Consider the following 11,710-nt stretch of genomic DNA (forward strand, 5'->3'; position numbering starts at 1 on the left):
TCAGCAGCATGTTATATACCTCGGCGTGTTTCCAAACACGGACGTGTAGGAAGCAAACAGCACGCTTTGAAGCAAAAGATTTGACTTGGTCAAACCTAGGCAAAACACTTGTGTTTTTTACATCCTAGGCTGGAGCACTATAGTTTAGTAAAAAGATTGTTTTGTTTTGCTGTAGCTGAGGTTTTTCCTGTATTAAAATGTTTAACTTGGAAGTGGGTTCTGGGATCACAGAATTGGGGAATGGTTTGGGTTGGAAGGGATCTTCAAAGATCAGCTGGAGCAACCCCCCAGCCATGGGCAGTGACATCTTTCACTAGGTCAGGCTTCCCAAAGCCCTGTCCAGCTTGACTTTGAATGCTTCCAGGGATGGGGCATCTGCAACTTCTCTGGGCAACCTGTGCCACTGTCTCACCACCCTCATCCTAACAAATGCCCTCCTTCTGTCCAGCCTAAATCTACCCTCTTTCAGTTTAAAACTGCTGCCCCTTCTCCTTGGTGAAAGGTCTGTCCTCATCTTTCTTACAAGCCCCCTTTAAGTACTGGCAGGCTGCAATAAGGTCTCCCTGGAGCCTTCTCTTCTCCAGGCTGAACAACCCCAACTCTCTCAGCCTGTCCTCATCAGAGAGGAGGTAAACTTGCAGCTGAGAGAAGGTTTGAATAAGGCTGTTCCCATCCATGCCATGCGCTGGGTTAACTCACCAGGTGAAATCCTCTGGCTGCTGCAAGTATTCCATGTGTTTGCATGTGCGAACATCCTCCCCTTCTCAAACAGCAATTACGCAGGTTTGAGTACACAGACCTGAAGCACATGATGTACGCAAAGTACAGAAGTTCAAGTCTTGGCACCTTGTGGGATTTTGTGGTTGGTTTGTTTTTTCCTGCACCGTGCCTGTGCGTGCAACTCAATGCAGTGCTGATACCGCGCTGAACAAGCTTGTTAAGAACAGCTTACGTGAGTCAGAGAAAGCAAAGCAACTGTCGGAGGAAGACCTATCTGCTAAAGTTTTGCATACAAAAAAAAATTAGCTGCGTAGGAAGATTAGGCAATGTATCAGCCATGAAAATCCAAATAGTTTGCTGCTGTTGTTGACGTAATTGGTTTTTACAAAGTTGTATAACCTCCACTTGAATTCTCTTAAAACACTGAATGCGCTGCATTGCCGGAGTTGCATGCTGTAGAAATCACAAGTGATAACTGTGACCGACCCATGACCACTGATGTCTAGCAATACCTGGAAGAGGTAAATTGCTGATTCTTGGGTGTTTGTTCCTGTAATTTAAAAGAATTGGCGAACATGGAATAGATTTGGCTCATGTTGACCACAATGTTTTCAATTTTAAGTAGTTTATTTAGCTGAAACAAATACTGGTGTGATTAGTTTGTTTGGGGGCCGCCTTCCAGAGCTACAGCATGGCCAGAGAGCTCATGTCAGGCTCAGGTAATTTCTCTGTTTATGGATATATCTAATTATATGTACAACTAATCTAGGTTAGACAGTGTGCTAGCTAAGAACTTATTACTTAGCTTATACTTAATATTTTTTGTGGAGGTAACATTTGTCAAGTTTTGTTCACATTGGTTTCCTGAACACTGTAGAGCATGAATAGTACGTTGCTTTAATCTGCAACGTCGCAATTTATTGGCTTAAATAGTTCTTCCTAAAAACAGATGAAATAAATAGTTTCAGTAGTTCAGCTTAAACAAGCAGTTTTAGAATCACAGCTTCCCTCTTGGATCTTTTTAGGTGCTATGTAATAAGCCAGCGTATTCCTGGTTGAAGAGTTTGAATTTCAGTGGAAGGAGCTTTCTGGTAGTGCTTTTTTAATTCCTTACATGCAAACAAAGATACTCAACAGAGCAGTCCAGAAGCACTGTATAGAAAAACACCATTTACAAAATGGAAATCATCAACAAATAGAGGTGTAGAAAAAAACCAAGTTTTATTTATGGTACAGTGAGGATGGAATGTAATTACAAAAGCCAAGAAGCACCTGAAGCAGGAGTGAGGTGAACTGCTGAAAAATCAACTGTCGTTGCTATAAAAGTCTCTTCCATTTCAGTTTTAAGTGTTCGGGTATATAATCGGACTACGCAAGTAGGAAATTTGAAGCCAATCCTTTTTTCCCCTCCCTCTCTTGCAGTGGTGACAGACCTAACTTTGGGTTAAATTGCTTCTTTCTGCAGAAGGAAAGATCTAGCCATTCTGGCCATTTATCAAGCCTGGCATGCAATAACCTGGTTCTCTATGGGAAAAGATGGTGCCAAATAAATGCCTTGCTTCCTTCCCCTTTGCTTTTGCAAGGATAGGATGGCGTGCAGGTTGGGATGGCGGTCACCCCGTTGCCACGTGTCAGCTGCCAGGACAGAGTGCCTTCAGACAGACAGCGGGCAGGTCTGGAAGTTCTGCATTTGAAGGTCACGTGGCATCGAGCAACACGCTCTCCTCCAAAACCTACCCCAGGTGTGACAGCTGCTCCAACGGCACATGGTTAAAATCTGTTTGTGATGAGTAGCTTGGTTGCAGAGGGGAAAAGCTGCGATGTGAGAACCACTCGGTGCCGCTGCCGTGCGGGCAGTATGATGCAGGTGAATGCCCACAACACAGTGGAGCAAGAGACCTTTGTAATGATCCTTTGGCCTGGGGTATGTCTAGAAAAAAAATCATCAAGCTTGTAAAATAAAATGCTGATTTCCATCATAGAGTCTCCTAATCAGAACAGGAAGAGTTGCATTTTGTGGTTGCTATTTTTGGGAGGCCTGTGGGCTTCTCTGATATTGCCGAGGGTTAAAACATGGTGAGGCTTGAAAAAAAACAAATGCAATGAAAAGACGATTGTTTTGGGTGTGTTTGAAATGCCCAAGCATAAAATACTAAAATCAGAGTTAGGTTTCAGTGCTGGACATAAGCACTTTCCAGGTACATTTTCAGTATTTTGCAAGGGTTTAGCACTTTGATCACCCTGTGTTAATTTACGGAACTGCAGCTGTTAGTGTTTACTGTTGTGACAAATACAGTAAATAGCAAAGATACATATATTCTCTTAAAGTAAATGTAGTGGGTATCTGACCAAGGTAGCCATTTATTATTGAAGTTTTTCGGTGTTTCAAAGCTGCGAGTATTTGTATCATTTGGCAAATGACATAATGTTAGACTAGCAAAAAATGTATATATACTGTATAGTAGGAGAACACAGCACTAGATCTGTATGTTAGACTAATTTGTGTTACACTTAATTTGCTTTTACAGACACTTTTAAAAATTAAATCTCCGTTCAGCTTTTGAGGTAATAAGTTAAAAAAGCACCAACATGATTTATTCAAATGTCTAACCATCACGGAAAGCTTCACTGTATAAGAACTACATGACAAGCAGGTTCCTTATACTGTGAAAGACTTCTATAAATTTTTCATACAGACTTGACATCTGCTGATATGGCTTCGGATGAGTCCTGCCTTGAGCGTATCTGCTGAGGGCTTGCTTTGGAAGGGCTGGTCGATCGTGGTGAGCCAGAAGCTGTATTTATTTGCGAAGTAGTGACAGGTTCCGCGTGCGCCGTTGCATTCGATGAAAGGAGTCGCTCTGAAATCTTCCAGGCAGCTCCCAGGAGAAACCAGCGACTGTCCTCCACCTTCATCACCAGCAGCAGTGTGCTAAACGAGACAAGGAGGGCAGCGTTCAGAGTACAATGCTGACAGGCAATGCTGTCAAAAACTTACACGTGGGAAAAGAGAAAAACCCCTGGAATTGCTCCTAATTCTTATCTCCAGAGCAGAGTGTCGGCCAGTCCTGCAACTATGTAAGGCTTACAGGTTTGGCTATGCTTTAGCTATACAAAGCAGCTAGCTCATATGTTGATGCCACTTTAAAATCTTCTGACAAATATCTTTTCTTCACTGTTGGAAGTCTTAGAATTGGAGAATCATTTAGGTGGGAAGGGCCCACTGGAGGTGACTTCGGCCAGTCCCCTGCTCAAAGCAGGGCCGCCTCCGAAGTTGCCCTGAGCTGCTCCAGGGCACTGTCGGGTTGTTAATGCCTCCAAGGATGGAGTTTCCACCACCTCTCTGGGCAACCTATTCCTCGGTTTGATCACCCTCAACTGAGAAGAACTTTCCACCATATATCTAAATTAAATTTCCCTAATTATACAGTCTGTCTTACTCTGCATCACACATGAGGAGTACTGTGGAAACAAAATCAACTTCTATGCCAATAACTGGTTCCCTCTATGGCATATTCTTTGACAGCAAATTACACCAAAAGCATGCGTCTTCCACCACTCAGCTGTTGCCTTTGACACATACTGTGGTAATGAACTGAATGTTACTTCTCTTCTGTCAAAGGCATTGCTCACAAAATAGGCCTTTCCTCTGTCCCTTTAAGAGCTGTAGAGCTGCATTTTTAAGTGAAGCTGTTTAAATTTCTGCTAAAAACTGAAGGAATTTGCGATATAAAAGAAAGCAGCTGGAAAATAAAGTTGCTAAATAGTTTTGTAAATGTAGGAAGAAATCTGGGCGCATCCAACATGTATGCCTGCCTGTGTTTTAATAAACACCATACTATAAAAGTGCAAGCTGTAACTGGCTTGGTTTATGCTGCGAGAGGCCCACCGTGCCTGTATAAATGAGTAACAGAAGCGGTCACCTTTTAACAGAATAAAGAACTCTGATCTCTGGCTGGTGTTACACGTTGCTGAGGTTTAGATTGTTGTTTTTAAAAAAAACCCTGAAGCTGCAGCCTACCAGCTGTCTTACAAATTTGCAAGATTTGCTAAGCTGTGAAGTTCAGGAGCAAAACCCTTCTATAGCATCCCTCTACAAGAACAAGGCTGGTAAGAAGCAGCATAAGCTGTCACAGTTTTGAGGCCTTTGCAGTTGCAGCCGGGAAGTAAAAACTTAGTAAAGGTAGTAAAAACTGCACGTGCTATTTGAGGCCCGGCCTGGGAGCAGACCCGCTTGACAACCCCAGGACGAGCACGGCGCTCCTACGCTGCTAGAGTTCCTACTAGAGTGTGCAAGCTCCAACTCTACGCCTAGAACATCTCTTTTTGTATTGCCCACGGTCTTTTATCCTTCTGCGACGCTTAACGCCGCTCTACCTTTACAGGACGCATGATGGTGGAGTGCCCTTGCTACGTGAAATCTTACTGACTTCTACGGCTGTTTGGGCAGGAGTCCACGATGACTCCCTTCGTGACCGTACCTTACTCAGGGGAAGGAGGTGACAAATTTAAGGCAAGGAAGTAAAACAATATGTACTCTGAGATAACCAGGAGTGTGCTGTACTTCTTCCATAGTTGCCCGAGAAGCAAAAATGTGTACACCAAACACTTCATTTGCTCCAAGTGCTAGCTGGGAAAATGTGAACTCTTCTCACTGTGTGTTCCTTGGTGCTTGCCAGAGTTTGTCCTGGCAAAAAGTTCTTGCTAAGGTGACAACTTTGCTCTTAACAATGCTCAGTGTTTACACAAGGCTTTGCAAACATTTAGTTAATCCTTGGAATTCTTGTGAAGTAACTATGAGATTGGTATCGGGTCTTTTTATAGAAGCAAAAGAAAGGTCAAACATAGGGCTGGTCAAAAATTTGACCTGCCCTCTCAAAGCACTTTTTTCCTGTAACTAGATGAAAAATATCAGATTTCCCTTTACATTATTTTCTGAAAAATTTAAGTTTTTGGCTTTTGACAAACAAATGGTTTGTGGGTAAGATTGACTATTGTTCTTCTATGACCTTTTCTGCCAGAGAAATCTTCTTGTTTCTTCCCAACCCTGTTTACTTCAGCATTCAGTCCAGTCTTTACTGAGTTAACAACATGGGAATACAGTCGCAGGTTTTGATTCGCGGTGTACACCAAGTAAGTCAGAAAAATGAGCACCTGTCAGATCAATTCACTAACACATTCTAGCTGTTCTTTACTGTGTTAAGCCCTCCAGTGCTTACATGATCCCTCTGTACAGTCTTGCAAGAAAAGACCTTCAGTAGGTCTTCCACTGCACGCCTAATGCTAAGCTTTTCTCTAACATCCCATTTCCTAATGATATGACCACAAGATCTAAGAGATCCTATAAGTCATGGGACATACCGCTCAGCTCTTGTTGCCATTAAAGATACAACACTGAAGTTTAATTTTAGAAACAACAGGAGGCTGTCTCTCTTTCCAGACCAGGTGACAGACTTTGGCTTCTAAATCTTTGACCAAACATCAATGATTTTAAGTTTCCAAAAGAAGGGGAAACATTTTGGTTTTTTTTTTATTCCAGATCAGCTTCTTAATAGTCATATACATAAATAACTCCCAATCTCTAGCTTTGAAAGTGCTTTGTAGGCTACTGTTGCACCTCGGTGCAATTTTATTTGCTAATCTACAGCTGTCCCTGTGTTCTGCTCCAAAACACTATTTTCGATGTAAGTAAAGACTCCAGGTGCTAGTCTGACAAGAGGCAATTTTCTCTGCAAGTCACAAAAAATTTGTTTCTCCTCTTCTGCTTCATAGAAACTAGTTTTGTAGTTCCCTGGTTCCTCAGTATGATGCATGGTTTTGGTGTTGCTAGAACTAAAACAGAGCAGCCTTCCTAGTTTCTAAGACTCCAACTTAAAACCCAGTGCGACACAAATGTGAAAGTGGAGAACAAATACCATAAGGAAGGAATATCCGATCCACAAACTGCGCCAGCCTTCAGGGCAATGAGGAATAGTAGCTTCTTGGCTATGGACAGCAATTGCCACAGCTGGGGCCTCACAAACTGAGCAGCGACTGATATACGGCTTAATATCATCTTCTGCCACAGGCATCATTGGAAGAGGTGCTGTAGTTGAGAGCCAGTAGGATTTATCATTTCGACTTGCATAATAACAAATATCGCCAGGGTTACAGTAGAGGAATGGCATAGTACTAAAACGAGCCAAACATGAGCCGGCCAGCCCTGTTAAAAAAGAAGAAAAAAAGAAATGATGGCAATCGCACAAGACAATGCACGTTTTCAGTTTCCTGCTCCTTCCCAAGCACGTGTCAGTAAAACTCTGCGGCCCAGAATGTCTCGCTGGCTTTACAGGTCCCCTTGAACAACACTAACAGGAGCTCTCTCAGGGGCACTCTATGCATAGTTTTTATCTTCTCATTTTCGTGCTTCCTAAGCCTGTTTGCTGAAGTCCCAGCTTCCTCTAAGTTCTATTTATTTTTGGGTTTTGTTCTTTTCAGCCAGAGAGATGGAATTGAGGCTGCTGCCAGCAATACTTGCACGTACCTAGATCCTGGTTGTGTGCCTTCTCTTGTCCTTCAAAGTACAGTAGACTGTATCCACTCCAGAGTTTGTTCATGCCAACTGGGCACATTGGCTCTTGATCGGACTGGCTGTGCTTCACCAGCAGGTAGCCCATGCTCACGCTGCGACCCGGCATGCCTGGCAGCCCGGGGCTACCGGGGCGGCCTGGCTGACCTTAGAAGAGGGGAGAGAAAGAAAGAATACCACTCGGTTTGTTCTCCCACAAATGCTCTGATGCTAGCTGATTTTCCAGCTAAGCTGCTGATGAAGAAAGCTTAATTGCATGATGCCTCTTCTTATGATAAGTTATTGTTAAAAGGACTGTAGTTCTAGGAGTATAGCAGTTGCTTTTGGAATAGATTGGTGCTGGATCAGACTCCCTGGTTTCTACGATGATGTATTTCACTGTCAGAGCCAGGGAAACTCACATATAAGGTTCTGATGAATTTGAGCACACTTTGTACAATACAGGTGAACATATCTTTCCTTTAAAATAGATTAACCGATGGTTTTTGAATTGCTTGAATTTGCTTCATATGTTAAAAATATGCTCTGCAAATACCTTTTTCTCTGTGTACTTAGCTAATTAAGATAGTAGTTGTTCTGCTCTTTGATTAGATAAGGAAACAGGTATTTCTTTTACAAATAAATTCCCTTAAACATCATCTATCCAAATACCACCTACCCAACCATTCATTTCCATCAATGTAACTGTTAGTAAAACACTAGGTGGAAATACTTAAGAGAAAACCAATATAAAAATACACTCAGATCAAAACAAACTCACTCACATGAGTGAACTCACATCTACAGCTATCAAAACTTATTCTGAAAACATTGCTTTAAGATAGCTCTGTTAAAAGTCAGTTAGTTGTCTCGTGAAGAAACTGTGAAGACAGAAACTTTCTCTCTCCTCCCCGTCCAGTGATGTAGTAACTACAGAACAATTTATGGCAGTGAAAGAGGAAAGAGGGAAGAAGTGCTGTGTAACAACTCTTACCTTCAAATCCCACTGGACCCTGAAACCCTGTTGCTCCTTGTTCACCTCTGGAGCCGGGAGGAGCTGGAATGCCACCCCGGCCCTGGAGTCCTGGCTCTCCAGGTGAGCCTCTGAAACCTTGCACCAACAACGGTTATAAACACAGTGACTACAGAGATATCAAGATGCTACCCACTTTGTTAACATGTCCTCTACTTGCCTATGTTTGGTCCTATCTGCCAGGTTTACCAATTTACACTAAAGGCAAGATCCTATGATTCTTGCTCAGGCAAAGAGCACTGACTTCACTGGAGAAGGTCGATGGGATCAAGACTACATGCGCCCCACAATCCTAATCTTTCACTCTTGCTACCTCTACACATCTCTGATGAAGCTAGTAGCAAGAGTGTGTGATTCCTACCTGGATCTCCTGGTGGACCCCGAGGTCCCATATCTCCTGGGCTTCCTTGAGGTCCTATATTTCCACGGGGACCTGGTGAACCTTGCTCAGCAACCAGTCTTGGAGGAAGAGGGGGCAGCCCAGGAGAGCCTGGAGGGCCCTGAAAGCCTGTGATCAGAAGCAAGATGGGGCAGTCTGATTAAAAAAACCCCTGTGTTTTCCTTCATGTGCTTTCCACAGGTATGTTGCTGTTAGTTGGCTGCCTATATGAGAGAGGGACTGTGGTCTGCAACTCACCACCTGGGGTATAGCAGCTATATTTATTACACTGGGGGAACATGTGTGAGTCTAGGGATTGTCTTCTCTTGGACAGCACACAGATAAGCAGAAAGAAATGAATGATTGCTACTGCCCCATTTATGACACAGGAAGCTGTGAAGTTCCCCCAAAACAGCCAACAGCTCTCTGAGATGCAGCACCATCTTTTGCTGGGCTTTGGGAGACACAAATACATGATGGTGTAGATGGAGTGAAGGATTTAAAAAGTATTTCTAAATATCCAGTATGTCTACTCTAGAGGATTAGTCTAGATCAGGAATTATTCTTTTTTAACCCCAAAAGTGGCTCTGCTTTTGGAGTTGGCACTTCATACAAAATAAATTCATAAAGGCAAAAAGCTGACTACCCGTGTTAAATTCAGGCATCTGTCCATTGGAATTTGCCAGGGGTCACACAAAGTCATGCAGGTTGGAGAGCACTTCGGAGGTCATCTAGCCCAACCTCCTGCTCAAAGCAGGGCCTGTTAGATTAATTCTGTGGAGCTGCAAAATAAGTAGTAGTTCAGAAAGGAGTCATGCATTTGACTGCACTTACTCACCAGTTACTCCTCTATCCCCCTTGGGTCCGATAGGTCCCAAATCACCTGGAAATCCTACTGTGCCCATGAAGCCGATGACACCTTGTTCACCCTTACGACCTTTAATGCAAAATGACAGGTGGCATTATTGCATTTCAACACAGATCAAGTGAGGGCAAAAGTCATGTTATTAAAGCTGCTGTAGCATAGGGGGTTCCCCTGCCACTGGCCAAGATCAGCGTTCCCCATCCTTACCTTTTGGTCCAGGGTACCCGGGAACGCCAGGTCTCCCTGCAGACCCAGGATCACCTCTACTTCCTTTTGGGCCAATTTGTCCACTCACACCTGTTTGTCCACTTTCTCCTTTGCTTCCTGGTGCGGCTGGTATTCCAGGCTGTCCCTGTAGTCCTGGATAGCCTGTTTAGAGCACATATAGGTTGTCATCTGTTCATACTTAAGACCTAGGCACAGGGAAAAATAACAGTACTATCTAATTGTATCCCATCAAGTTTTATTTCCTTAGTTTAAGTGGGGAGCTAATGCTTAGCTCCCCAATAGACTTATTCAGCACTCCTGCTCTCAGGCTGGCATACCCTTCTGCTGTGGTGGCAGAGGAATTGGAGCATGAAGATCCCACAAACCACAGTGTCATCTCAAGCAAGATTTCAGCAGAAGTGGGGTGCCTGCTGAGATACAGCCTAAAATGATCTAATCCTTCCCCAGAAAATGCCTCACTTCACTAGGTGCCTCCCTGCTTCCTCCTAAATTCTCCAAATAACTAGAGTGAAATCGGAGAGCAGCAAGTACCTGACTCAGTGCCAGGTGGTAAATAAGCCAAGGACTTACTGTTCCGTGTATCTTATTGCTTCAGTTGAACATCTGGATACAAATAACTACTTCATGCTGTCTTGGGAATTATGGGAACAGCTTCTTTTTCCAGAATTACATATTGCCTAAAGCTAAACCTGGCAGGGTCCTCTTCAGTTACCTCTGCTGCCTAAGATGACATTTGGACCGTGTTTGTGAGGAGAGAGGGACTTATTAACTAGGGTTTTGAGTGGGGCATCTCTCATGCTGCCTGTTGAAGCTGTATCACGTGTGGATACAAATGCAAGATGCATGTGGCAAAGTTAGAGCAAGCCACGCCTGTCTCACCATTTTGGCTGGGAGATGATGTTCCTGTTCCCACTCTCCTGACTCCAATGACTGCCTGGGGAGTGGGCATCAGTGTGCAGAGTTAGGTCAACTAACATTCTCTTTCCATTTGGAAACCTAGGTATTTTGTTGGTTTTCAGCTCATCTGCCAGTTGCAAGTTTTTGCTGAGTTTACATTAAAATTTCCGTGTGTCATATAAAATGGTAGTGGGACACCTGCAACTGCTGCTGCAAGCTCTTCAGAGTGGCACTACAGTTTGAAATGAGTGTGCAGTCCAATAAGGAACAGGTGGATCAGGATCTAAATTTAGAGAGACATAGAGTGGGTCTTATCCATATGAGAGGCATGGACTTTTAGAGAGAAGAGCTAATGCTTCCCAGTATAACTTAGTTTGCACAGTAAATTCACATAGGAAAATTTTGTAAATGATTAAGAAAATATTCCATAGCCTTGCAAGTCTGCCACAGACCTCAGATTTTAAAGTAGTAAATTAGCATAATGCTTCTGAAAGTTGTTAAGAGAATTCTGGATGATTAAATCTGTTATTCGCATGAAAATCAAACCCTTCCATCAGGACAACCTGGAGGAAGTGCCTTTTGCTTTCAAAAAGTCTGTCCCTATTATCTTATGTACCATTAGTTCCGTCCAACAATTATTTATGCACTTTAGTGTTGTGTTTAACAGGGAAATCTTATTGAATCAAGACAGAAATAACAGTGGCTGCTGTTGCTAACCCAGTACTTAATCTTGTATTGTTGTCTGAGGGCACAACCTTGTAATTAATCTTTTATTGCTGCCTGAGGGGAACAAGGCATAAATTACCTGGCACTCCATCTAGACCTGGGGAGCCTTTATCACCAGGATATCCTGATATATTTGAAATCCCAGGAGGCCCTGGAAATCCTTCCTGCCCAGGAAAAAAACCTTGGACTCCTGAAAGGAAAAGAAGAAATAATCAGTACTGCAAGGAAAATGCACAATTGGAATTATAAGGACTCACCTTAGACGAAGTATAAAGAATGGGATTTTCAAAATGGAAAACACCTGCAGTTCCTGCT

At 43.2% G+C, this 11,710-nt stretch overlaps 1 protein-coding gene across 1 annotated transcript in view; it reads right to left on the bottom strand.

Annotated features, from left to right (window-relative positions):
• Positions 1–3,293: 3,293 nt before the first annotated feature.
• COL4A2 (collagen, type IV, alpha 2) overlaps positions 3,294–11,710 on the bottom strand; it is a gene marked incomplete at its 5' end in the record, with an annotated part of 18,837 nt that continues 10,420 nt past the window's right edge. Inside the window, 8 exons of the mRNA XM_010294115.1 lie at positions 3,294–3,652; positions 6,636–6,922; positions 7,244–7,435; positions 8,262–8,378; positions 8,662–8,808; positions 9,518–9,616; positions 9,752–9,913; positions 11,475–11,585. Coding sequence (XP_010292417.1) covers positions 3,398–3,652; positions 6,636–6,922; positions 7,244–7,435; positions 8,262–8,378; positions 8,662–8,808; positions 9,518–9,616; positions 9,752–9,913; positions 11,475–11,585 — 1,370 coding nt within the window. The remainder of the gene's footprint in view (positions 3,653–6,635; positions 6,923–7,243; positions 7,436–8,261; positions 8,379–8,661; positions 8,809–9,517; positions 9,617–9,751; positions 9,914–11,474; positions 11,586–11,710) is intronic.

Source organism: Phaethon lepturus, unplaced genomic scaffold (assembly GCF_000687285.1).
Source record: "Phaethon lepturus isolate BGI_N335 unplaced genomic scaffold, ASM68728v1 scaffold31859, whole genome shotgun sequence".
In the NCBI taxonomy this organism is placed as follows: Eukaryota; Metazoa; Chordata; class Aves; order Phaethontiformes; family Phaethontidae; genus Phaethon; species Phaethon lepturus.